The 24,911-nt window shown below is 58.3% G+C and overlaps 1 protein-coding gene and 1 long non-coding RNA gene across 7 annotated transcripts; one reads left to right on the plus strand and one right to left on the minus strand.

Annotated features, from left to right (window-relative positions):
• Nucleotides 1–42: 42 nt before the first annotated feature.
• On the minus strand, nt 43–24,414 carry TECR (trans-2,3-enoyl-CoA reductase). 2 transcript variants are annotated; one of them, XM_027050353.2, is made up of 13 exons: nt 24,265–24,414; nt 3,034–3,084; nt 2,355–2,406; nt 1,976–2,020; nt 1,777–1,880; nt 1,584–1,699; nt 1,389–1,494; nt 1,205–1,277; nt 1,082–1,125; nt 951–1,008; nt 772–860; nt 384–429; nt 43–293 (listed from the first exon to the last, which is right to left on the minus strand). In XM_027050353.2, the coding sequence occupies exons 1-13, from the start codon at nt 24,277–24,279 to the stop codon at nt 166–168; spliced, it is 927 nt and encodes a 308-aa protein (XP_026906154.1). In that variant the 5' UTR covers nt 24,280–24,414; the 3' UTR covers nt 43–165. The 2 variants fall into 2 exon arrangements, with proteins under 2 accessions (XP_026906154.1, XP_026906149.1); XM_027050348.1 differs by lacking the exon at nt 24,265–24,414 and adding an exon at nt 3,481–3,759.
• LOC106985897 (uncharacterized) lies at nt 3,837–20,200 on the plus strand. 5 transcript variants are annotated; one of them, XR_008297230.1, is made up of 3 exons: nt 3,837–6,890; nt 12,183–12,324; nt 19,369–20,200. It is a non-coding gene; the product is annotated as an uncharacterized LOC106985897 (long non-coding RNA). The 5 variants fall into 5 exon arrangements; XR_008297228.1 differs by lacking the exon at nt 19,369–20,200 and adding an exon at nt 13,669–13,996 and having other exon boundaries at nt 12,183–13,257; XR_003417372.2 differs by lacking the exon at nt 19,369–20,200 and having other exon boundaries at nt 3,837–5,556; nt 6,457–6,890; nt 12,183–13,996.
• Nucleotides 24,415–24,911: the final 497 nt, after the last annotated feature.

The raw sequence follows: 24,911 nt of genomic DNA on the forward strand, positions 1-24,911 counted from the left end.
TCACCCCCCTCCCCCGAAAGAAACACGCGGAGCCTGAGCCTGTCTGGCAGGGGCAGGCAGGTTTTATTCCAAGCGCCGGACAGTGGTGGCCACCCCTCCTCCCCTGGAATGCGGCTGGGACAGAGGAAGAGCCTGGCTTGGTGGAGCCTGGGAGCCGGCGGCGGCTTAGAGCAGGAAGGGGATGATGGGCATGCGCAGAGGCGGGTAGTCCCGGAACTCCTTCAGGTAGCTGCGGTGCTTGCCCTTGGCCCAGATGGTCATCTGAGTGAAGCCCACCAGGGAGAAGAGGGCCACTGTGGGGCAGAGCGGGGGCGTCAGGGGGGCTGCAGAGCTCGGGCTGGGGGGGGGTGGGGAGGGCATGGAGGGAGAAGCAGCGGGTTCACCTGGGAGACACTGTGTCATGATGGCAAAGCCAATCCAGGATCCCACCTGTGGGGAGAGGGGTCAGGGGTCAGGGTGGGCAGGACAGGGCAGTGCCTGCCGCTCCACGGAGGCCTCGCCCACCTCCCCCCAACCCTTACTATCCAAATGCCGATGCCAGAGAGGCCTCGAGGAGACAGGATGACCTGATGAAGGCGCCCCCCGCTTCCTTGTGGCTGCGAGCCTGGCCTTGCACACCTCCCAACTCCCAGAAAGGCCAGCTTTTCCGTCTCCAGATGCTACAAACTGCAAGGCAGCTGGTGAGCCAGGGACCCCTATCAGGGGCCGGTCCCTCCGTGTGGGACCCCAGCCCCAGGAGGGAGAGGGGAGGAGAGCGGGGCAGAGCCGCACCTCGTACGTATAGTTGGGGCAGGACACCAGCAGGAAGAGCCAGGTGAAGGGGTTCTTGGTGGGGTATGGGATCTTCCTGGTCTTGGACCCTGCAGGGCAGGACAGGAGGGGCAAGTGAGACCCCCCACCCGGCCCACCCGGCCCGACCCCCACCCCCTTGCCTGGGGCAGGCCACTCACCAGCTGGCCGCAGGTCCCGCAGGGCCATGTGGATGGAAAAGTTGCCAAGCTGGCAGATCTGTCAGAGCAGCAGGGTCAGCCGGGAGCCCCCAGACTCCCCATCCCAGACCCCTCCTCCCCAGCCTGCTTACCACGAAGATGGCGAGGGCCAGTTTCACCTGCTGAGCTCCATAGGCTGAAGAGGAAGCAGAGGGGTGGCCTGTGAGGGGAGAACCCAGGGGGGGTGGGGAGGGGCAGGGTCCAAGGCCACTTACTGGGGGGGGTGTAGAGAGGGTGGTTAATGTAATAGGCCATCCAAGCGGCGAAGCCCCAGTAGTAGGTGCAGTTCTGAAAGGGAGCGGGGCTGCGGTGAGTCGGGCGGGGTCTGGGCACGGGGGTCCAGGTGGGTGGGGCCGGGAGGCGGCCAGGGTCTGGCTGGACACACCCCAGGGCGCTCACCTTGAAGATGTTGCGCAGGGGCATGGTGCCGTGGGAGAAGCGGTGCACGAAGAGCGTCTCCAGCAGACGCTTGATGTAGTGGAATGAGTGGCAGATGCAGGCAAGGCTGGGGGGAGGGGCGGGGGCCGGCTCAGCTGGGGCAGGTCCAGCAGGCCTCCCCCCCCCCCCCCCCCCCGGCCCCGTGGCCCCACTCACTGCACCACCGTGTGCCGGCTGGACGTGAAGTCATACTTGTGGCCGTAGATGAAGGGCACCCGGAAGTAGAAGAGCAGGTAGATGAAAAGGGGCCCTGCATACTCGGTCAGGAAGACCTGGGGGTACGGGGAGCAGGTGAGTCACCGCGGTGTGGCTGCTGGGAAAGGAGGCCACGGACAGGGCTGCAGCTCACCGTCACCCAGCTGATCTGGGCCCCCAGGTCCCGGAAGTAGAGTGTGGCCGTGGTGCCCACAGGCAGCTTCTGCAGGACGTCCTCATCCTTCAGGGACTTGCCCTCTGCAGAGAGACCAGGCCGGGGCTCAGAGCTGCCCAGGACTTCGCCCACTGCCACCCAGGAGCCTAGGGGCGGCCGAGCAGACAGCTGTACTCACTGGGGTCCAGGCGGAGGGACTGGCGGGCAGGGTACCACTGTGGATCTGCGGGGAGAGCAGGGCATCACAGCGCACAGCACGGTGGAGCCCAGGGACCCCACGCCTCCTCCAGCCCCAGGTCGAGGCCTCTGAGGCCCGTGCTAGGACCCAGCCGGGAACAACCCAGGCAGGAGAGGGATGTTACCCTTCCGAAGGCCCGGCAACGACATTCCTGCTGAAGGCCACGCAGGGACATCTGCCCCAGGCAAGCCAAGAGAAGCCTGGGCCGCACTGGGGGCATCTCTGCAGGACCTGGGAGGACAGGTGTACAGGACAGGGTCCCACCCAGAGGCCCCTGCCCAGAGGTCACAGGGGTGGCACAGCTGGGCCCTGGACTTACGGGTCTTGGTGAAGAGGTTCTTGATCTCGGCAATGGTGGCATGGGGCTCCACCTGGGGGAAGCAGAGGCCGCAAAGAAGTCGGGGGTAGGGGAGCCTGGTCAGGGCCCCCTCCTGGTGAGGGGGGTCAGACAGGGGGCCTGGGCCGCTGCTATGGGAGGGGGAAGGCCGGAGTTCAGGCCCCCCTACCTACATGGCTGAACAGCACAGCAACGGCCCCCCCAGAGTGGAGATGGTATGAGCCTGCGAAGCTGGGCCTGCTTCCCTGCCTGTGCTCACCCCCACACAGCTGCCCACAGTGACGGCCCTCGGTCAGGGCCAGAACTCACTGGGGCGGGAGCCCCTTCCCCCCTGCCTGGCGTCTGCAGGGGGCAGCTCTCAGAACCCCCACCTTCTTCCCAGGCCCCAAAGCCCTGCAGGGTCCACAGAGGTTGCCTCACCTCCTCCCACTAGGGGGCCGGCTCCTGGCCACACCCAAGGGCCAGCGCTGCCCACCCCACCCCATGCCGGCAGGGGCAGACCCGGGGACGGTACCCCTCATCCGCCCGAGGAGTAGGTGGGGTGTCAGGACACAGGTTAGGGGGACGCAAGGAGTCCGCCTCCTCAGAACCAGGAGCCCCAGGAAGTAACGGGCCCAGACTCCGTGTCCTTGGCCCAGGGCCGCTGACGCCACGGTCGTACCTTGTCCAGGAAGCACAGCTTCTCTCGCGTCTTCGCGTCCAGAATCTCCACCTCGAAAAAGAGGACGGCCTTTTTAGGTTTTTTGGTCTTGGCGGGGGCGATTCGGGGGAGGCCGTTGAGGCCAAGGCCAAGGCCGAGGCCGGGGCCCGGGCCCGGACCGGCCTCCCGGGCCACCATGCCCATGTTCAGGTCCATGCTGCCCTGCTCTGCCCACTGCGGCCAGCGGCCCCGGCTGCCGGCCGTCAGCCCCCACCTCGGACCTCCCCAGGCGGAGCGGCTCTGGGCCGGGCGGGCGCGATCAAATTCTGCCGCGGTGCTGGAGAGGAGCCCGCGCCTGCCCTGGCACCGCCACCTTCTGTGCAGATGTAACCCGAGTGCCCCACAGCCACGGCCCAGCTAAATATAAAACTGCCCCAGACCGAGCCCCCCAGGAGCCATGCCACAGACCTCCTGGGGGCGACCCCTGGGGGCTGGGTCCCCCAAAACTGAGGCTTTTGAGTGGACACAGTGCCTGGACAGCACTGGGGGCAGGAAGACCCTCGGAGGCAGGCAGGGAGGCACCTCCCGCCTGGCCCAGTGCAGGGCGGGGCGGGCCTCGGGAGGAGGGCGAGAGAGGCCGAGGGCGGCCCAAGCCTCGGCCGGCTCAGGCCCGCAGGGCTCACGGGGCTTGGAGAAATCCCAGCTATTTTGAGAATCCCAGAGACAGATCATCCACTTCCCCTTCTGAGCTGTAAGAGACACTGCGGATTATTTTCCTTGTGCATTTGTGTTCCCAGGGAGGTGACAGATTCCGAAGTTATTGGTGCAGAGAGCCTCTCTCTAAGTGTGGAAAGGGTCAGGAAACGGAGAAGTTTCCAGCTAGCATCCCCAGCCTGGATGGATGAGGCCCTGGCCCCGGCCCCTGCCTCCCTGACCTCCCTTCTCCACTCCTTTCTCACTAGGTCCACCCGGGCCTGTCCAAGGCCACCTCTGGGGCAGTCTTCCCACCACGTCAGCCCAACACAGTGCCCTTGCCTAGGCCCTGAGCCCACAAAGCCCAAAGCCTGGCCACCTCGAAGGGAGGCCAACCCCTCCCTTCTCCCAGAGCCGCCCCCAGACAGTGGCAGAGCAGTGGGCAGAGTTGGGAGGGAGAGAGCCCCCCGCGGGGTGCGGGTGGGGGTCTGGCCCACCCATCCCAAGCAGGTCAGAGAAGGCGCCGGGAGGGGCCGTGAGCATGTGAACTGCTGAAGCTGGAGGGAGGCCCAGCAGTGGCCAGTGGATCCCCAAAGGCCCAGGTGCTCCCATGGGGGGCTTGGCACAGATGCTATTGACATGGGTCGTGGCAAGAAGGCCTAGGTCTGACCTCAGGTCAGCCGCTAGCAAAGCAGGCGCTGAGAATCCTTCCCACCCCTGGCAGACCTCAGTCAGAGGCAGTGTGGAGAAAGGAGCCGGTCAAGAAACCCCAGGGCAGGGCCCCAGCCAGGGCTCTCTGAGGGCAAGGCCGGCCACCCACAGCCCGGCAGATGGTCCACCACAACCAGCACCCCCTAGAGGGAAAGGGATCCCCTCACACATCCCCCAACAACACGGAAGATGTGGGGACTGAGTCTGGCCATGCCACGAGGTCGCCCATGACCAGCCCCTCACTTGTCTCTGAGCCTCGTCCAGGAGGCAGGTAGGAAGGCGTGGGCCTCAAGGGGTTATAAGGGGTCATGAGACAATGTGAGTGGAGCACCAGCATGGGGCCTGACAGGAAGTGCCCCAAAACCTGGGGCCACGAGGCTGGGCGTGAGGAGGCCCGGTGGGAAGGGCACAGGCCTGGGTGCAGATCCTGGTGGCCTGCAGGCCTGTTTGCCCACGTATGCTACGCCCGCCCCACATCAGGGACACGAGAGGGCCCAACACCCAGAAGCCCTGGCCCATGCTGCCTGTTGGTGCTGCACTGGAGTGAGCCTGCTGGGGACTGCCAGCCGTGTGGCCTTGGGGGACAGCCTACCGAGCCCCTCTGAGCCACGGGCCAAACAGATGGGGCCAGAAAAGAAGCTGGTCATACCACCCAGGGTGTCTGGTCCCACCCAGGGGGACTTGTGGGAGAGGGAAGGGGCACACTTGGAACGTGCCAGAAAGGGCTAGAATAGCAGGGCCGTGGGCAGGCATAGGGCCTGCCCTGTGGCTGCAGGTATATTAATAGTTCCTGGGTCCCAGCAGGGCGGTGCCCACATGCCTTCAGAGCCCATGTGGGGCAGGAAGGCAGCACCAGGCCCACTGGGAGAGGAGGCCTCCAAGTTCCTGCTGAGCCACTCAATAGCTTAAAATATAAGCAGCCCCTCTCCCTGCCGGCCAGCTGCTGGGGGAGGGCTGAAATCCTACCCCTCTCCCCCAGCCTGGGCACCAGACCAGGGTCCGGGGAGAGTCGGGGGCCCCGACTGGCTGCCGGAGAGGAAGCTGGGTGGCAGGAGGGATGGCCGGGCGAGGGGCACACTCCCAGCGGCCGCGCCGGGGTCAGTCCCAAGCTGGAGGACGGGAGCCCGCGCCCTCACAGAGGTAAGCCTGGCCCTCCGGGCAGCACCCTGGGGCCCAGCCCACTGGGGTGGGGGTTGCCTCAGCTCAGGGCTGCTGCGGCTGGATCTGGGGCTGGGTCGGTCATTTCCCACTTCTCACCCCCTCATCCCAGGACCCAGCAGCTTTCATGCTGAGAGAGGTCTCAGAGGCCCTGAGGAGTGAGGGGAATGTAGGACCCAGGACCTCTCTGTACGATTTTATAATTACTGCAAACTGAAAAGTGAAATAAAAGTTTATGCTAGGTGGCAGAAAGAAAGAAAGAAAGAAAGAAAGAAAGAAAGAAAGAAAGAAAGAAAGAAAAGAAAGTTATGCTAAGTAAAAGAGGCCAGACACAAAGACTCACCATATTATGTAAAGTGTTCAGAATCGGCAAACCCAAAGAGCCAGAAAGACTGGGTTGCCAGGGGGCTGCGGAAGGGGGATGGGGAATGTTGCCTGATGGGAACCTGGTATCTTTTAGGGGTGACGGAAACATTCTAAAACTAAAACGAGGTGGTGGCTGCAGTGGGACAGACAACACTGTGACTACCAAATGCCACTGCACTATTCATTTTTAATGGTTCATTTTATGCGAACTGCACTTCAATAAATTATTTTTAAGGGGGGGGGGGATGCGCTAAGAAGCAGGCCCCAATTACCCATCAAAAGAAAATGCCCCAGGGCAGGGAGCAGCAAGGGTACCCCACCCCCATCCACCTCCCAACACTGGGGGCCTAAACAGAGGGGACATGGTCATATGCTTCCCATTCTTCAGTCCCTCAGCTTACCCACCCACTGCACCCCTTCCCACCCCGCTGTGACCCCAGCCCCTGCTCTGTGCTGAGCATACCTCCCATGCCCTGTCTTTCTCTCTCTCTCTCTGTCTCTGTGTCGCCTGCCCAGGCCTGATGCCAGCCTAGGGTGGGGACCCAGGGTAGGCCTACGCCAGGTCAGACGGTGCAGGCAGCTGCCAAGCACAGCCCTTAGGCAGGGTTCCTGAGCACAGCAGGGTAGGCAGCAGGCCCAGGCCCCATCCCTGGGGAGAAGACAGGCCTGGGGAAGGGAGGAGAGGTCAGCCCTCCTAAGGGAGCTGGAGGCAGGTGAAGGGCTGGGAGGGGGGTCACTGGCCGGAGGTCCCAGCCGCTGACCATAGCTAGGGGGGTGTGGCACAGCAGGCTCCGGCACAATGGATACAGAGGACAAGGACGGGGCGGACACCCTGGCCTGGGACACGGGAGCACGGCTCTGCGATGACAGTTCCACTAGCCCGGGAGGAATTCTCACCCAGGCGCCTGAGATTCCAGGATCTGGCCAACAGCAACTCGTGGCACCACGAGGTCAGGGCATGGGGGTTGGGGGAGGGGGCGGGACCAAGGATGGGGCCACAGGCCACCCTGAAAGAGGGGCGGGGGTCAGGCTGCAGCCTTCCCCAGCTTGGAGGGGAACACCCAGAGCCACTGCTGAGCAGCAGGGCCCACGGCCTTCATGGTCTTCATGGAAACAAAGAAGCTGCTGATCAAGGTAGTCACAGTGGAAACAGGGGTGCTGTTTTCTGAGCACCGTTCTGAGCTAGTGTCGGCACCCAGAGCAAGGCTCCAGGGGTGAACCCCACCTAGTAGATGAGAAACACCAGAGCAGTGGGAAAGCAGAGCAGTTATGCATCTGTAGGAGAGGCTCAGGGCCTTTGCACATGCTGTTCCCGCTGCCTGGACCACTCTCCCCCAGACCCCTCAGGGCTCCTCCCTTCACCTCCTTGGGTCTTCAGACAAATGCTCGGTGAGGTCCTTCCTGACTTAAAGTAGCAACTCCCAGATACCAGCTCCCAAGGACAAGGACTGCCCCGTTCTTGACCATTTCCCAGCACACAGACCTCCCCAACAAGGAGCTATGCTCCTTAAGCACGTGCATGAGGCACCTGGGCTTGCCTAAGGCCCCACCACCGGCCTCTGAGCCCAGGCCTTTCCCTTCACCACACCCCAGGGGGCCCTGCCCACCTCGCCCAACTCCAGGGTGGCGGCAGGGTGGAAGCTGCTGCCTGGAGTTCTCCGTACCCTGGGCCAGGGACCTAGTGCCAGGGAAGCCTCTGTGAGGCCCCCACACATGCCCGCCAGGCTCCTGTGACCCTGTGGGGCCCAGCATTCTGGCAGCCAGACCCTCCTCCCAGGCTCTGGAGCACCACTCACTGAGGGAAAGGGCCAGTGACCAAGCCAGCTCCCAACTCCAGGGAAAGCTTGTTGACTTTCTGCACCAGCAAAAGCCCAACACAGAAGAGGGGCTCCATGCTGACCGGCTCTATGGAGCCTGGGCCCTCAGAGGCACTACCACAGGCCCCGTGGTCCCCACACAAGGAGGGCTCAAGGGCCTCCTCGGCTGTGTGCACATTACCTAGGCTCTAAGGTCAAGAAGACTCACCTACTTCCTGGCTGTGTGGCCCTGGACAAGTTACTCAACCTCTCTGAGCCTCCATTTTCTCATCTATAATGTGGGCTGCCCCCACCTGCCATCTCGCAGAATTACCGTAAGATTTACAGAGATAATGACACCCAAAAACAGGAGATAAACACACCCAGCCTAGAAGAGATCCTGCATGGAGTTAACTATCATCAGACCAACACTGGCAAAACAGTACTGGCAGTACAGCCAGGCCCTTTCTCCCCAAATCCTGGCCATGAAGACACCAAGGTCAGGGAGGTGATGTGGTGACGGTCCATCCAGCCGGTGACAATGCGCCCGAACCCTAACAATAGCAAGACACGTGTGGGTGGGAGGGGCGGGGCTGCAGCGAAGTCCCTACTACGGTTCGCTGCCAGGCTGCGGCGGCTGCCCTGCGCTCCACTGCCCCCTTGTGGCCGTGGACTCCACTCCCAACTGCGGGAGGACGAAGACCCCTGTCAGGCAGAAAACGCCAGTGCAGGACCAAGAGTGAGTACTGGCTCGGGCTCCGCCACTTACCAGCCAAGAGGCCTCAGGAGCCACTGCCCCACGTTCCCTCTTTCGGCCCCTCGCCCGCTCCCGCCTCCCCTCCTCCCCCATCTCAGACACTGCAGTGAACAAGACCCATCCCAGCCTTCACAGGACCGCACCCCACCCTGTGCGTGCTGTGGGGGAGGGGGGCGGGGGCGAGGCGGGGGACAACAGCGACCCGTCTGTCACCAAGCGTCGTGGAGAAAACAGAACTGGGCGGGGGAGTCCGGGGTGGGGAGGAGGAAGGCCATTTTCGGGACAGTGGTCAGGGAAAGCCTCCCTGAGCGGGGGGGGGGCATCCGGGCAAAGGCCAGTGAGACGCCAGGCAACAAGCGTGCACACGAGGCAGAGGGAAGGCCAAGTACAAGGGCCCTGTGGCTGGATGCGCTCAGCGGCTCTGAGGAGCAGAAGGCCCAGGTGGCCAGCACAGAGCGGGCAGACGGCACAGATGAGGGCTCTGGCTCTTACCCCGAGGGAAGTGGGCAGGTTCCCCTGGGAACTGGGAGACCAGGGCAACGATGCGGACGGAACAGGGAGGTGGCCACGGAGGAGTGGAAAGTGGTGGCATTCTGGACAGACTAAGGGCAGGACCACGGGATCTGCTGATGATGGTCTGGGGGGCCCGGGGGGTCCGACCTGAGCCCCAGGAGGAAAGAGCGCCAGAAAAAAGGCGGCAGGAGGAGTAGGTGCCACCTGAGCCCAGGTGTGAAGAGCCACACTTGCATCTGCTGCACCTACAGGAGCTGCCAGGCAGGCGCGGCACACAGGGGCCCGGGCACCAGCGCCCACGAGGCCTGCAAGCCGGGGACCCGGGCCCCTCTCGAGCCTCAGTGTCCCCGCATCCTCATAAACACCGCCGGGCCCAGTGCTCTCCAGGCCCCTCCCATCCGCCAACAAGCCTCCGTGGCCTCGCGGCGGAGTTCACATCCCAGGGCCCCTTGGGACAAGGGGTAGGCACAGGCCCGAGGGTCGGCCCGGATTCCAGGTCACCCTCACCAGCTCCCGATGATGCCCCTGGAACCTCTGTGCATCCTCAGGCGGACCCGCCCAATGGGCACGCGTGGAAAACAGCAGGCCTGGAGCTGCGGCGGCTTCCCAGGCCCCTCTCCTCGTCCTCCCCTTTCACCTGCCCAGCAGCCGAGAGGGCAGGAGCTCTTGGCTCCACTTCTCACATAAGGAAGCCGTGTTCCAAAGGGTGAGGGACGCTCCCGGGTCACACAGCAAACACCTGAGCCCAGACGCGCGCTCGTGTGTGCTGAGAAAGGCCAGCACCCAGCCCCGCCCACACAGGCCTCAGGGGCCGCACCCCCAGCCGGCGCAGGCTCTGCGGAGGCCCCGCACAGAGACCGCACAAGCAGCACACCCAGCCTCCGGCGGGCTCTCTGAGACCCCAGGGGGTCTGCCGGCCAGGAAAGGGCCCTGCAACTAGGCCACCTTGTGAGGGACGTGTGCGCCCTGGTGGTGACGTCTTCTCCTGGGCCTGTGGCACGAGAGGCCCGCTGTGGGTGCAAGCCCTGCTCAGGGCAACCTGGGACTCCAGACAAAGATGCAAAGACCTTGACAGGTCCTTCCGCCGGCTGGCCCAGGCCCTCGCGGCCCCCATGGGCCCCCGCTCGGGGCATAAGAGCTGCCGCACCCAGAGGAGGGAGGCCTGGCCGCGAGCGGCACAGCACCCAGCCGGCTCACCCGCTTCACAGATGCAAAGGCTCGGGGACGTTCGCCTGGACTCGGGGACTCAGCACTTGCAGCTCCCTTTCCCTTCCACTTTCCAGAAATATCGAAGTCACACCGCTCGCGCCAGGGTGGCTGAAAAGACCTTGGGCTCAGCTGCCAGGAGGGCCAGCACAGGCCGCACCTGCTCCGCCAGAAATACCTCCTTCCCCAGTGGCCTCAGCTCGTGACCCCATTTCTCTGAGGTGCCCAGTGCACTTGCACCAGCCTCCCCGACGTGCCACCACGGGGGCAGAACGTCACCAAGGCTGGCAAGGGCGCGGAGACGCTGACCACCCACTCCCAGGCCCTCAACCAGCCAGTTCCCACCTCCTGCCCCCGCTGGCCAGACAACAAGAGCCAGGGTCTGAGTGCCAATGTCCCTGGGCTCTGGGATGGGGGCCAGGAGACGCTGGAGGAGCCCCATACACCCCAGCAGCGTCCTGGAGAACATTCTTCAGGTGCTCAGGTGACCCCAGGTTGGTGGCAGCAACCACACAGAGCACAACCTGAAGGGGACACCGAACCAACACAGCAGGGACTCTGGGTCTCAGGCCCGTTGAACACAGCTGCCCACTGGCACCCGCAGCCCCCGCACCTCCCTGGGCTGGCACAGGCTGCACCTTCCGGGACTCCAGAGGGCGCTGTCCCACCCAGAGCAGGGCTGCCCCTGGGGCCTGTGCCACTGGGAAGCACCTCCCCAAGAAACATCTGTCGGATGCTTACCTCGTGCCAAGGGCTGTGCTGAGACCTTCGCCTGCCTAACTCACCTAGCCTCACCGGGGCCTGTAAGCTAAGGACTGTGACCCCAGTTATGCAGCTCAGAAACGAGGGGGCCCTCGCCCAGGGCACACAGCCAGGAAGTGCCGCGGCCAGCGCAGATGCACCCACTTGGGCCCACAGCCCCCGCCACACCACCACCACCACTCCGAAGAGTGGGGTTAGATGCCAATGGGGGAAAAAAGGTGGGAGGGGCCCCGGGATCTGATCATCTGGAAGGCACCCCCTTCCCTCCCGATGTTCCAACTCCAGCACACTCGTCTTGGAAGGTCCAGACTCTGCAGAACATGTCACTACCAGGGAGCCCAGGGACTGAGCCCGCTCCTCGCAGGCCTCAGGCTCCCGTGGCCCCAGCACACTCAGGGTCCCAAGGGAGAAAGACCCGTCACCTCCTGACACCACACAGAGGTGTCCAGGCAGGCTCAGCGGCTGTCTTAACGCTTCCTGCACGGTTTCCTGTCAGGCCCCAGGGGGAGGGGTGGAGGGAGTCCCCACGGCAGTGCCTCAGCAGAGGCCAGAGTCAGCCCAGCCTCCCAGCCTGAGCCTCAGCGTCTCCCTCTGGTCGATGGGAACGTTTGAAAGAAGACCTAACAGACAGGGTTCTCGTGGCACACGTGGCAGAAGTCCCACCCGTGGTCCCGAACCCTGTCTGCTCATGTGACTCCGCTGAAGAGCCCTGGACTGGGCAGTCTAGGCGGGGGACCGGGGTCTCTGAAGGGGGAGCCGGCGCCCACAGCTTCAAAAGCTCCCAGGTGACAGATGGGAACAGCCACCTCGACCCAGGCTGCCTCTGGAAGCCCAAAACCCCTCCCAGTGGGGCCTCAACCATTCCCTGCAGGTGCAACCCACCCCTTCCTTGCCCCGCCCCCTGCAGGGTGTGAGTCCTGAGTACCCAGCCACCACCAGCTCACACTGATCCTACCAGATTGGCACTGTTACCCCATTTTACAGACAAGGAGGCTGAGACTGAGGAACACAAGTCACCAGCCCAACAGCACCCAGCTATGAGCTCCAGTGGCAAGACCCCGTCTATATTTGCTCCTTAGAACTGAATGCTCTTCCTCCAGGGCTGTCCCCGGCCCCAGACCCTTGGGGGACGGCCCAGATCTGCACCCCGGCACCCCCTGGCCAGATCAAGGGTAGTGACCGTGTCTGGTCTCTGCATCTCTGAGCAGGAAGGTGCCATCAGGCCAAGAAGCTGGAAGAGGCAGGAGACACTGAGCCCTGCAAACACAGGCTGATGGGAGCAGCAGGAGGAGCCCATCCAGGATGACCCCCCACCTGCGTCCAGCACATCTGGCCCAGTGCGGCAGGCAGGTTAGTTCACCCCAGAAACTTCCGGAATCGTCCGCTCTGGGACCCCCATGGCCAGCTTCATACACAGCAACAGCTAACACCTCCCACATGCTCACAAGGTGCCAGACACAGAGGCACATTCTCAACACAAATTACCTTTTACTATTAATCCCCTTTTACAGATGAGGAAACTGAGGCTCATTCGTTCACCACATAAATACTGATTGAACATCTACTAACTGCTACATGCCAGGCACTGTTAAAGGCTCTGGGAATTCAGCTGTGGAAAGAGAGACAGAAATCTTTGCCCATGTGCAGCTGACATTTTAGCAGGGGGGGGACAAAGACCATCAAATAAAGTTGCACATAACATTAGAAGATATCATGTGCCATAGGAAAAGCAGAGCAGGGAAAGGGGACAGGAAGTGGAAGGTGAAGAGAGGGTGTGCAGTTTTATACAAACTGGTCAAGAAAGGCCTCCGGAGGAGACCTTGGGACAAGCCCTGAATGCAGTGGAGGAAAGAGCTGTTGAGAAATCTGAGGAAAGCATCCAGGCAGAGAAATGGCCTGTGCAAAGGCCCTGAGGTTCAGCATTCTTGGTGTGTTCAAGCAACAGTGCAGAGGACTGTGTGGCTGGAGAGAGTGAGCAAGAAGGGGGCTGGGGGGAGGTAACAGGTTGTGCAGGGTCTCACCCTCCAGATGAAGACTATGGCTTCTATCCCCCCCCCTTTTTTTTTAATGTTTATTTTTGAGAGAGAGAAAGACAGAGTGTGAGCAGGGGAGGGGCAGGGAGAGAGGGAGACACAGAATCCGAAGCAGGCTCCAGGCTCCGAGCTTTCAGCACAGAGCCCGACGCGGGGCTCAAACACTGACCGTGACATCGTGACCTGAGCTGAAGTCAGACGCTCAACTGACGGAGCCACCCAGGCGCCCCTGGCTTCTATTCCAAGTGAGGTGAGAACCCTGGAGGATTCTGGGCAGAGCAGGGATATGACCTGACAAGTTCCTAAAGGATCCATCTGGACTACAGGGGAGAAAGGGTGGAAGCAGGGAGCCGAGTAAGAAGCTACGGGAATAATTCTGTCAGGATAAAAGATGTCTTAGACCCAAGGGTCGGCCAACTATGGCCCAGAGGCCAATTCTGGTCCACCGCCTGTTTCTGTACAAACTAAAATCGTCCTTATACTTTTAAATGGTTGGGAAAAAAAATCAGAAGACTATTGCGCAGCACAAGGACATGACGTGAAATTCAAACTTCAGGATCCACAAAGCTGTATCACAGGAACAAGGTCATGGCTCACTGATTGTTAATGTATCATCTACGGCTGCTTTGTTGTTGTTTTTTTTTTTTTTACAACTATCGAGTTGAGAAGATGTCACAGGAGCTGTATGGCCCACAAAGCCCACAGTATTTCCCGTCTGGCCCTTCACGGATAAAGCCTGCCAACCCCTGGCCTGGGCCTGGTGATGGTGGGGGGCTGATGACAAGTGGCCGCATTCCAGCTGTACAGTGAAGGCTGAGCTGCAGGGTTCGCTGACTTGGACACGAGACGTGGGAGAACAAGCAGAGCCAGAGCCTCGGGGCTGGGTGATGAGAAGGCTGGAAGTGCCGTTAACTGGAGGGGGGACACGCAGTTTGTGGGCAGTCTGGAGCTCAGGTCGGGACATTACTAAGTCTGAAATGCCCATTAAACGGCCCCACGGAGAGCTCCAGCTCACTGAGAGACCACATCAGGTGGGGGGGCCGGGGGCGACGTGGAACCTTCACAAGCCGGTTCTGCTGACTGAGAAGTTCCCGTTCATTCTCTCGGGAAGTGCTTACCGAGCCCCTCGACGTGCTGGGCCCTTGCTAGGGGCTGGGCTTGATGAATAGAGAGACCTATGTGTAACAGTAGTGTGCTGGGCAGTGTTCCCAGTGCTGGGACAGAATGGTGAGCACAGCTGAGAGAGGCCATGCTCCTCGACTGGTCCTGTTCACGTTCAAGGGGAACGTGGGCAAAGCACCTATCACGTAACATGAGGTTGGGACATACCAGGTGCTGTGAAGAGAGCCTGGCAGGGGACCCAGAGCACCAGAGGAAGTGGTCAGGGAAAGCCACTCTAAGGAAGTATTATCTGAGCCATAGCCAGAAAGAAGCCGAAGGGAGGACCGGCCTGAGGCTCCCTGTGGGAAGTGCAAAGGCCCTGAGGCAGCAGTGAGTTTGGCAGTGCTCTGGAACATCCAGCGGGAACAGAATGGACTTGAGCGGCTGAGGAGGCTGGAGTGCACGGAGGCCCAGACCAGCACTTTGGGAAGTCGCTGGAGTGCCACCACCTGCTTTGGTTTTGAGAAAGAGCCCTCCCGCTGCCACTGTTGGGAGCAAGCATGGAAGCAGACACAGCAGTGAGTCTCAGAAACAACCCAGGCCAGAGACCTCAGTAGGGCTTGGACTAGGGCAGAGGTGACAAGTGGTAAAAAAGACACTCTAGTTCCTGGATCCTGAGACACCACTGATTGAGACCAAGCTGCCAATTTGTGTGGGGGGGGGAGAACTTTCTATATAAACATGACATGTATATATATATCAATCATAAGACATAGCCCAACTTAAGGTGAAAACTGCATTCTGGGATAGAAGGAGAACACTAACAAGTTAAGAGGATTTCAGCAGAGGAGGGCAGGGCTTCTGGAAGGTTTAACAGGCCTCCCTGCATCTTTAAAGGGAGAGGTGAATTAAGAGGTGGCTCTCGCCGTTGACAGAGGGGTCCAGGAAGATGCCCTTGGCTGTCTTCCCACCTGCAGCATTACCTGTGAGCAGCACCCTGAGCCCCGCAGGCCTCTCTGGCTCCGCTCAGCCCCTCTGGTCGACAGCAAAATGAAGCGAGGGAAAAGGAACCGAGAGTTTTATATGCACGTGCTTCCCCGTGCCTTCTCTCCCCATGATGCACGTTCCCAGGCCCAGCCGGGGAGGCTGGCAATGAGTTCACTTCCATGTGGCGTCCACGACACCCCAGGTGAGCCGTAATGTGGCAGAAGATGCAGTTCCCAGGCCCACTCCTCAGACCGCGCCTGGAGGGGCCTGGCAGGAAACATTCTTAGGGTCTGGTGATCGTGGCTTAGCACTACCCACGGGATCCCCACCTCATCCGCACATGAAAACTCAGAGTTCAGGTAACTTTTGGGTCAAAAAGTGGGGGGGAGGGGGAGGGCCAAACTCCAAAGTGCCAAAAGATGAGCCGTGACCAGCTTCATGACGGAAAGGCAGGAGCTCAGGGTCAGGACTGCCAGCCCCGAGGGGCAGCCGTGTACCCCACAACCATGTGAGGGTCCTTCCTCCTCATCCGATTGCAGTGTCTTTGGGGGGGGGGGGCATCAGCGATGCGGCTAACTGCCTGAGCGTGCCCGGTGCCTTGCTCTGCAAGCCAGTGTCTCTAACAGATGTGCACACGATCGCCTGTTCCGCCAGGGGCCAGGGCTTACAGCGAGTGAGGAGCTCAAAGACACAAACTATCAGAAGGTGCTAAGTGCTGTGCAGAGAACTAAAGCAGGAGAGGTGACAGGTGGCGAGTGTGGCCTGAGTGGATCAGGGTGGGGGGAACCTCTCAAGAGGAGGTGACATTCATGCTGAGCCCTGAATGACGGGATTCCCAGACAGGAAGGGCAAAGCCATCTCTCCTGAAACACTGGTATTTAGCACAGGGGTTGCACGACTCAACCCAGCCCTGGGGATCCCCATCCCCAGCCAGGAGATTCTGTTAGACTTTATTCTCTGGTGGAAATAACATTCCACAACATACTGTTTCAGACTACACGTATCTCCCCAAGAATTCTGATACTCCCCTCACTCCCCACAAAGAGTATGTTTCCCCAACCTTCCCTCCTCCCACTGACCCACCCTCCTCCTGAGTCAGACTCTTGAGGGGTCCTGGGGAACAGCTTCCCCCAAGAGTGGAGGCTCCGGGTCTGTGACCTGCCTCCTGATGTTCCAGGATGCCCCAGTGCCAGTGCGAAACCGCCCTCCCCCAAACTTGGCCGGCCCGCCCTCACCCTGAGGACAGGCACTGTTCCCACGGGCCCCACCACAAAATTGGCCTGGCCCCAGCCAGTGCTCCCTGGTCCCTTTAAAAAGGAAAAACAGAGTTCAGAAGGACCCGGACAATGGCACAAACCCTGCAGTCTGTGGGGCCAACTGAATGGCCTGGGGACTCTGCTTACATAAGAGCCTGGTTCGAGCAGGGACAGGGCCAGGGCTGTGCCAGCCTGCCAGTCACCGTGACCTACTGAGAGGCTCTTTATCCCTCAGAGAGCTGGGAAAGGCTCGTGGCCCATCTCTAACTAACCACGAGACTGGCGGGGTGGTGGTGGTCGGGGGAGCGGGGGGAGCCCCAAACACCATCCACACCCGCCAGTCAGTAATAAGGAACAACTACTCTGCCCATTTATGCAACACACAGCAGAACGCGAGGACCCCTCCCCCCCCCCCACCCCGGGACTTAAAAAATAAACCGCCCTCTTAAAGTTGACCTTTTAGGCAAAATCAACAGAGAAGGGACTTCATCACCCTCAGGATAAAGTCCACAGGTCTCTGGCCAGTCGGCCTCATCACTCGACATGGGCCATCCACAAAGTCAGGCTTCCCGGCCTCTGCACATGCTGTCCCCTCCCCTTCCCTGAAAACCTTCCCTTTAGGGCCTCGGCTCGATGAAAAGACCTGGAGGGCAGAGGCTGCGGTTAGTCCGTCTTCCTGGAGAGTGACAGGCACAGAGAAATGCATTGGAGCGAATGAACGAATGAATAAATGGCAGAAGGAAACAGATAAGTGGAGGCCCACGACAGGAGACCGCTCAGACCAGGACGACCCGCAAGCATCCCGTGTGGCCGGGGACAGGCCCAGGCGCGGAGCTGGCAGCTCGTGGTGAGGCCCAAGCATGGGGAGGAGAGGATGATGCGGAACAGGCTGGCTGGCCGCGGCGGCGCTGGACCCAGGGCTCGCGGACAACGGGCCGTAAGAAGCCAGCTTCCCTGGGTCACGATCAGTAAGGACTGACTCGGCCCAACGCGGGAGATGCAGTTCTCAGCCAGGTCCCTGCAGCAGCCCCACACTCGCCCCTCTGCGCCCCGGGAGCCTGACCACCAGGAGAAGACGCATTCGTGCATCTCGTCAGTCAGTAAGGAGGCGCCGGCCAGGCGCCAGGGAAGCTGCAGGGACAAGACACAGAGTCCCTCCCTACCATCACCAAGCTCACAGTCTGACCTTGTAGAACCCAAGTGAAAATGCAACCACGGCCCAAGGTGGGCCCGATGGACGGGAGCAGGGTGCCAGGGGGTGGGGCGGGGGTCATCCTCCAGGTAAGATGGTCCAGGAAGGCCTCTCTCTGCAGGACGTGGAAGCTGAGCTCTCAGTAAGTAGCGGCCAGGGAAACACAGAGGAAGAGCCTTCTGGCTGAGGAAACAGGCAGATGCTCAGGGCTGGAATGGGGCTGCGGGCGTTTGAGGAGACGAAAGACAGAAGTGTAGAGGGTGAGGAAGGCAGGGGACAGAGGACGACGAGGAGCCCGAGAAACGGTTCTGAGGCCCGGGTGCTAAGATCCTCCCATTTACACGGGAGAAGCCCCTGCAGCCGCTGCAGGGTGCGGAACATGCCAGAAGCTGCCCGGCTTCCGAGGGAGCAGGTTCGACGGCCATCAGATGGGCAGACCCACCCGAAGCACCCACTTCCTGGGACGGCTCTCTGTCCCACTAAGTCCGAAAAGTGGGTTCTGACTGTGCTTCCACTTGGCCCAGGGAAAGAGGTCGTCCCCAAATGTGACCTCCACCGTGTGTGACAGTGTATCAAGACTGACCACCGGCCGCTTCCTCCCTCTTCTGGGCATACCATTTAGCATGAACCCATCTCCAGCAGCTTCCGTGAAGGAGGCCTCCGTGGCCCGGTTCACTGGCAAGTCGTAAGGCTTTCAAGAGAGGCCACGTGAAGAAAGCATTTCCGAGACCTGACCGATGCGGCTCTCCCGATGTGTCCAATGATTTGTCATGAACCACCTAACGCTCTGTACCCCGACTGCGGGCCAGGAAGTGTGCTGGACACGTCACACTCCCCAGCGGCCCTCCGAGACAGGTGTCCTTACCCTGGATTCATGGGAGAGAAAACCGAAGCTCAAGCAGGGAGAACTGTCTGTCCCAAGGGCAGAGCCGGTGGCCTCCAAAGACATCCCCCCCCTCAACGCACAACCGCCCGGGCCCACCCACAATGAAGCCCCCCGTGGCCCACCAGAATCCTGGCTCTGCCACTTGCTGAGGGACTAAGGGCCCGTCGCTTCACTCCTCTGTGCCCCAGTTTCCCCATCTGTCAAACAGAGAGAAGAACGGTCCCTACCCCATGGGTTCATTACCAGGATTAAATGAGTTATCAGCTAAAAGCGCTCAGAGTGAGTACCAAGCTGGTAGAGGCGTTCTGAGGAGGAGGATTCCCTGGCTGTCCCCAGGTATTAAAACATCCTCTGCTGCCACCGCCACCCAGCCCAAGGTCTGGCCAAATCTGTCGGTGAAAGCGCACGGACTGCCAACCAAACTCAAGGGCTGAGTCCCTTCCTAGCACAGTCCCCACTCAGGGCTGTCTGTCCACTCGCCACTTACCTCTCCTCAGGAACCGGTTATTCAAGAGGCTCTGCGCCGCTCCGAGGGAGCTCCCGGGTCCCACCCAGGCTCACCTAGGCCCACCCCGCCCACCACTCCGATCCTCCCACTCACCTCCCAGCCTCAGCCCCGCCCCGCCTCCCCTGCCTAGGCCCCGCCCTCCCCGCCTCGGCCCCACCTCCGCTGCCTCGGCCCCGCCCTCCCCGCCTCGGCCCCACCTCCCAGACTTAAGCCCCGCCCTTCCCACGCAACCCGACCCGAGGCTCTTGGGCCAAGGCACACCAACACAAGGAAGGTCTTTAAACCTCACGGCGGCTTTCCCGGCCTGCCAATCCCAATCCGGCTCCCCCCTCTAGAACTCCGAGGGACAGCCCATCCGATTTTAGGGCCAAGAGAGACCCTGGGCCAGCACTCCACACCGACCCACAGAGCCTCTCCCACTCTCCCTCCAGGGACGCTTTGTCCTCAGAACAATGGCGCGGCGTTGCACAGCACAGCCTGGCCACCAGCAGCCTTTGGAAGCATCAGCAGGGACAGAAACTGGAAAGGCGCAAACCCAGGGCTCAAGCCCAGCTACACGGCTTCCTGACTCTGTGACCTTCCGCAACTTAATTTGCTTCTCTGAGCCTCAGTTTCCTTATGTGCAAAGTAGAAGTAATACTCGTGCCCACCCGATCACCTGTGCTTGTTGGTGCCCCCCCCCATTCCTCTTCTACGGATGGGCAATCAGACAGACCTGAGTCCGGATCCCCTCTCTGCCACAACATGACCTTGGGTAAGTTGGGCAAGTTCCTTCACCTGAGCCTCGTGTTCCTTATCCACAAATGTGAGCAAAGAGTACCCACCTCTCAGGTTTTCGGACAGATACAATAAATGTGACCTGTCCCTGCTATTAATCCAGCAGGATTGATTATCTGGCCCAAGAAGAGGGGATCACAACCAGCATCCCAGCCTGTCTGCAAATGCAAAACCAGTCCCAAAGACATTTTTGGAAGGCCTTTTCTTTCGATGCAGCATGCAGAAGGGTGTGAGAGTGAAGAGGTCAAGCAGTCCCCATTTCAGAACACCAACACCTTTCTGCAAACAGGCGCCACATTTAAGGTACGAAAGTCGGAGACCCACACATAAAACGGGCTCAACAGTCAGAGAAACCCAAAATATCCCTCACCTATTCCAAAAGGCCACAAGAATTCAGAAGAAAAAAGTATAAAAAAAACCCAGCAGACACCCAAGATCCCACCTCCCAGATTTAAGAATTATTTACATCAGATTCCTTTTTTTTTTTAATAAAACAGACATAGCTGAAAGCCTTCCACACCCCTTTTCTCCCCACTCCCTCTCCCCAAGCAACAGTTCCTCTGTGTGATTCCTCATACTTCTAACCTCTAATCACAACATATCCACTTATTATGTACATATCCATAAGCAGTACAAATAAATCTCTCTCATTTGGTACTTTTTGAAATACATAGAATCTTTTGCAGCTTGCTTTTTTCCACTCAACAGGATATCTGGAGATTCACGAAAGGACTGGGAAACCAAAGTAGATTCTTTTTTCATAAAATGGAACTGTGCGCAACAGTTAAAATGAATGAGCCAGGGCTACCTGTAGCACCCTCTGATGATATATTTCCATCAACTTCCTAATGTTCTTTCATACTGACCTTTGCCTTCACAGGTTGCATTTGCCCCCAATGAGCAGTCACAGAAAGGCTCAAAGTAGTTAATCAAGCTGCTCTGGTCAGTGACACAGTTATGTACTGAGTGGCAGAACCAGGATTCAGCCCCACCCCTGCCCAAAGCCCACACACTTAAGACACCATTAACCATGGGTCTACTTTCTCCTTAATTTTTGCCTTCCAGCCCAGTTTTCTGGCTCTAAACAACTGCCATTTGACCAGAACTCTACCTTCCAGAACTTTCACATGCTTATTCCTGTGGCGTTAGTGGAAGCAAAACTTGCCTGAGGCAAGGTACTGTGTTGGTCTAGGATTATTCACAAAATTAGCACCAACAGAGCTACCCTTTTTGGGGGGGGGGGGGTGGAAGATCCTACATAAGGGCAATGGGGACCCCAAGAGGATGAGGCTTCCTTGTCTCCAGGTACCCATCTAGAGGAAACAGGCAGTGACGGGCAGTGACGGGCAGTGATGGGCAGTGAAGGGCTCAGAAGACTGAGAGGCGCTGATCTTCCTGGGAATTAACAGACTCATTTACAAGACACAACAGCTGTTTTTCCAGTTACGCCTGGGATCATTACTTTGAGCTCTCACCTGCAATGGCAAAAACAGCAATAAAAAAAATATGGAAGGAAGGAAGGAAAAGAGAAAAGAAAAGAAAAGAAAAGAAAAGAAAAGAAAAGAAAAGAAAAGAAAAGAAAAGAGAAAAGAAAAGAAAAGAAAAGAAAAGAAAAGAAGAAAAGAAAAGAAAAGAGAAAAGAAAAGAAAAGAAAAGAAAAGAAAAGAAAGAGAAGAGAAGAGAAAAGAAAAGAAAAGAAAAGAAAAGAAAAGAAAAGAAAAGAAAAGAAAAGAAAAGGAAAGAAGAAAAGAAAAGAAAAGGAAAGAATCCTGTAGCGTAAGATAAGCAGCTCTCTTATCAACCCTGATCCGACCCCAAGACAATCCCAAGGCCTCCTTTGCCTTCCAAGAAACCAGCTTCAGCCAGGACCCAAAGGTGACCCGTTCTATCTGCTTCATCTCAACTAGTCCACTGAAGGGATACTTCTTCCTCCCAGATCACAGAGGGGACACTGGCAGTGATGGTAAACTGTTACTGAAACCACAACAAATCTCCCCTCCAGCTGGAATCCCAACCGCCATGACATCAGACCTCACCCTCCATCAGCGCCCTGTGTGACACTCCATGCAGATCACATTTTTCTGAACATCACTTCTATCCTTTGTAAACTCCACTTCATTATCTCGAGGTCTCTCTCGGAGCCACAAAGGTCTTTTGAGGGAGGTGAACCCCTCGGTGGACAGGGGCTCACCTGGGGGTGAAGGATGGGCTTAGTTTCAAATAGAAATATATTCTTTGATGAAGATAACCGAAACCTTTACTCAAAGTTTGTTAAATGGGAGTGGAAGTAGTATCCGTGCTATTTTTACTGTTCTGCAACAGACACTTGGAGTAAAACTATTCTGCTTGCTGGGAGACAAGGGATCCTCCCACACGGAAAGTGTAGCTATCACCTTGGAGGGTACTTGGCAAATGTTAGCAGAAAATGAGAATAGAGAACACAGCAAAATAATTTTTTTCCCTCCAAGGTCACTTTGAACAGTGGGTTTGAAGCTCCCCCCTTCCTTCTGGCAGGAAAAAGATTTATTTCCATAAGGTAGAGCACGTTCTCCAGTGCAAGCCACAGGCCTCAGCCTGCACCGTTTCTGGAACAAATGTGCTCACCCCAAGGGTCCTCAGAGGCCTACTTTATCTGACTGCTAACTAAGGAAACTAAAACTCCATTTTGCAAAATGCCATTTGGATCTTCCTTCCCGCATCTTTCAAACTGTGGCTTTTTCTCTGGGAGTGTAAGAGGGTTTGAGAGGGAAAACCGTATTAGAACTTTATTCTATAATCATAAAGTTGAATGGGGCATGAGAGATCGTTGAATCCTACCTCCTCATTCCTCGTACTGTGTCAAAAATGAGCGAGGACTTCCAGGTTTCAAATTAAAAAAATAATTAGCAAAATAATAATAACAATAAAGGGGGCAGACACAGGTAATGGTATGTATGCAACCCGAGAATAAAAACAAGAAATCTCGGGGGCGCCTGGGTGGCTCAGTTAGTTCAGTGTCTTGACTTCGGCTCAGATCATGATCTCTCGGTTCGTGATTTCCAGCCCCGCGTTGGGCTCTGTGCTGACCGCTGGATCCTGGAGCCTGCTTCAGATTCTGTATCTCCCCCTGTCTCTGCCCCTCTCATGCTGTGTCTCTGCCTCTCAATAATAAATAAACGTTAAAAAAAAGGGTTTTTTTTTTTAATTAAAAAAAAACAAGAAATCTCTCCTTTCACTTATATGTGAAGTACCTAATGTAGTCAAATTCATAGAGACAAAATAGAATGGCGGTTGCTAGGGGCTGGACAGAATGGGGAACAGGGAGTTAGTGTTCAATGCGGACAGAGTTTCAGTTTTATAAATTCAAAAGAAAAGAGTTCTGGAGATGGATGGTGGTGATGGGTGCACAATAATGTAAATGTACTTAATGCCACTTACAAATGGTTACATGATAAATTTTATGTTATGTGTATTTTGCCACAATTTTTTAAACTGAGGAGAAAGAAAAAGAAAAAAAAAAGACATCTCTACCTGCTAGTTTTCATTTGGGGACCAGCATGGCCTAGGGGCTGGCTACTAAGACCCGAGTCCTGAGTTTCTCTCTCTGTTCTGCATTTACCCGGGGGGGGGGGGGGGGGGGGGGGGGGCTTTTGGTAAGTCATTTGACATCTCTGAGACTATTTCTTCATCTGTAAAAATGGGAATAATAATAATAGTCCCCAACCTCATAGGCCTATGAGGATAAAAAATAAGAGAACATAATCTCATAGCACAAGACTAATCACACGCTAAGTTATTATGCGTTTTTAGAATAAATTCGTTTATTATTTAATTGTATTTGAAAGTCAGTACTGATCAAATAATTAAACTATTAATATTCTATTATCAGCTAGATCGATAAGCGCATCAGACTTCGTTTTAAGGGAAGCAGCAGCCCAAGTTAGGAGTCAGGGGACCTAGGCTTCAAGAATGGCTGTGGGCGTGAGATTTCTCTCAGGTGACACGCAGGGATTGACTGAGACGATCTCTTAGATTACCAAAAAGCAAGATCAGCTTTGCTACTCGGCGGGAGCCAGACCTGGAACTGCACCTCCCTCACCGCCTAATCTCCCCGCGGACGTCCCGGACGAGGGAAGGGGTCCAAAGATCTTGCCAGAGGCTGATTGCAAAGCCATTTCCTAAACCGAAGGAGGTACCATAGTGCAACACTTACGCAAGACACCCTCGGATCGGGAGCCAGGGTCCCGCACCTTTGTTCCTCCCCTTGCCAAGTCTGCCCCGGCCCGGTGGGGGAGCTGCAAGGAACCTGCAAGCTTCCCACATCCTGCAGAGACCCCAAGAAAAGGCAACCCCACAACAGCCTAGGTTGCAGAATTAGAAATACCCCCCTGCACATGCGCGGTGCGATTTACGAGTGGCCCCGGGACACGACGCGCGCCCACTGCGCCTGCGCCGTCCCGCTCGCCCTTTGGGGCACAGGACCAGAAAGGGGGGGGGTCCCAGGGTCCCACGAAGAAGAAAAACGAATGAGTCTGCGGCGGCCGCTAGGTCCCGGTTTCCTCGTTCCTTACCTCATAGTGTTTCATGGCTTCTTCACACGACCCCTACTAATCCTGCTGCCGCTGCTGCCTACCTGCGCGCGACAAGGAACAGGCTCCCTCACGCGCTCGCGACCGCCGCGCGAGACTAACATCGGTTCCGCGTCCGCCCCGCCCCTCCCTGCCACGAGCGCCCCTACAGCCAATCAGCGCGCGGGGCGCTCACCTTCGACCCCGCCCCGCGGGGCAGGTCTTGAGCGAGGACTTGCAGCTCTCGCCACGAGCCTGGCCAATCAGCTTGCGGGACACAGGGAAGCGCTAAAAGGTGCTTGGCCACCCACCAATCAAAATAAGGCCTCGGCGCCGCGCGCCCCTTGCCCGCCTCTCGGTGGCGTCGCTGTGGAAACCGAGGGAAGCAACGGTTACCGTAAAGCTGGGGGCGGGAGCAAAAAGTTGAGTGACAGGGGGAGCATCATCCGCCTGGCTGGAGGTGCGGCTGTGAACTCCCAGGTGGGCAGCCCCCTGGGTAAAGGGGAGCAACCTGAAAGGGATAGGAGCTGGGGGCGTGTGCTTGGGCTCCTGGATGGAGAAGCCTCTCCAGCGAGGGGACCCCCCCATCTGTCATGAATCGGAGGGGGGAATGCCTTCACTGCCCTTTTCAATGCAAGCCCCACCGCCCC

Source organism: Acinonyx jubatus, chromosome A2 (assembly GCF_027475565.1).
Source record: "Acinonyx jubatus isolate Ajub_Pintada_27869175 chromosome A2, VMU_Ajub_asm_v1.0, whole genome shotgun sequence".
NCBI classification, from domain to species: domain Eukaryota; kingdom Metazoa; phylum Chordata; class Mammalia; order Carnivora; family Felidae; genus Acinonyx; species Acinonyx jubatus.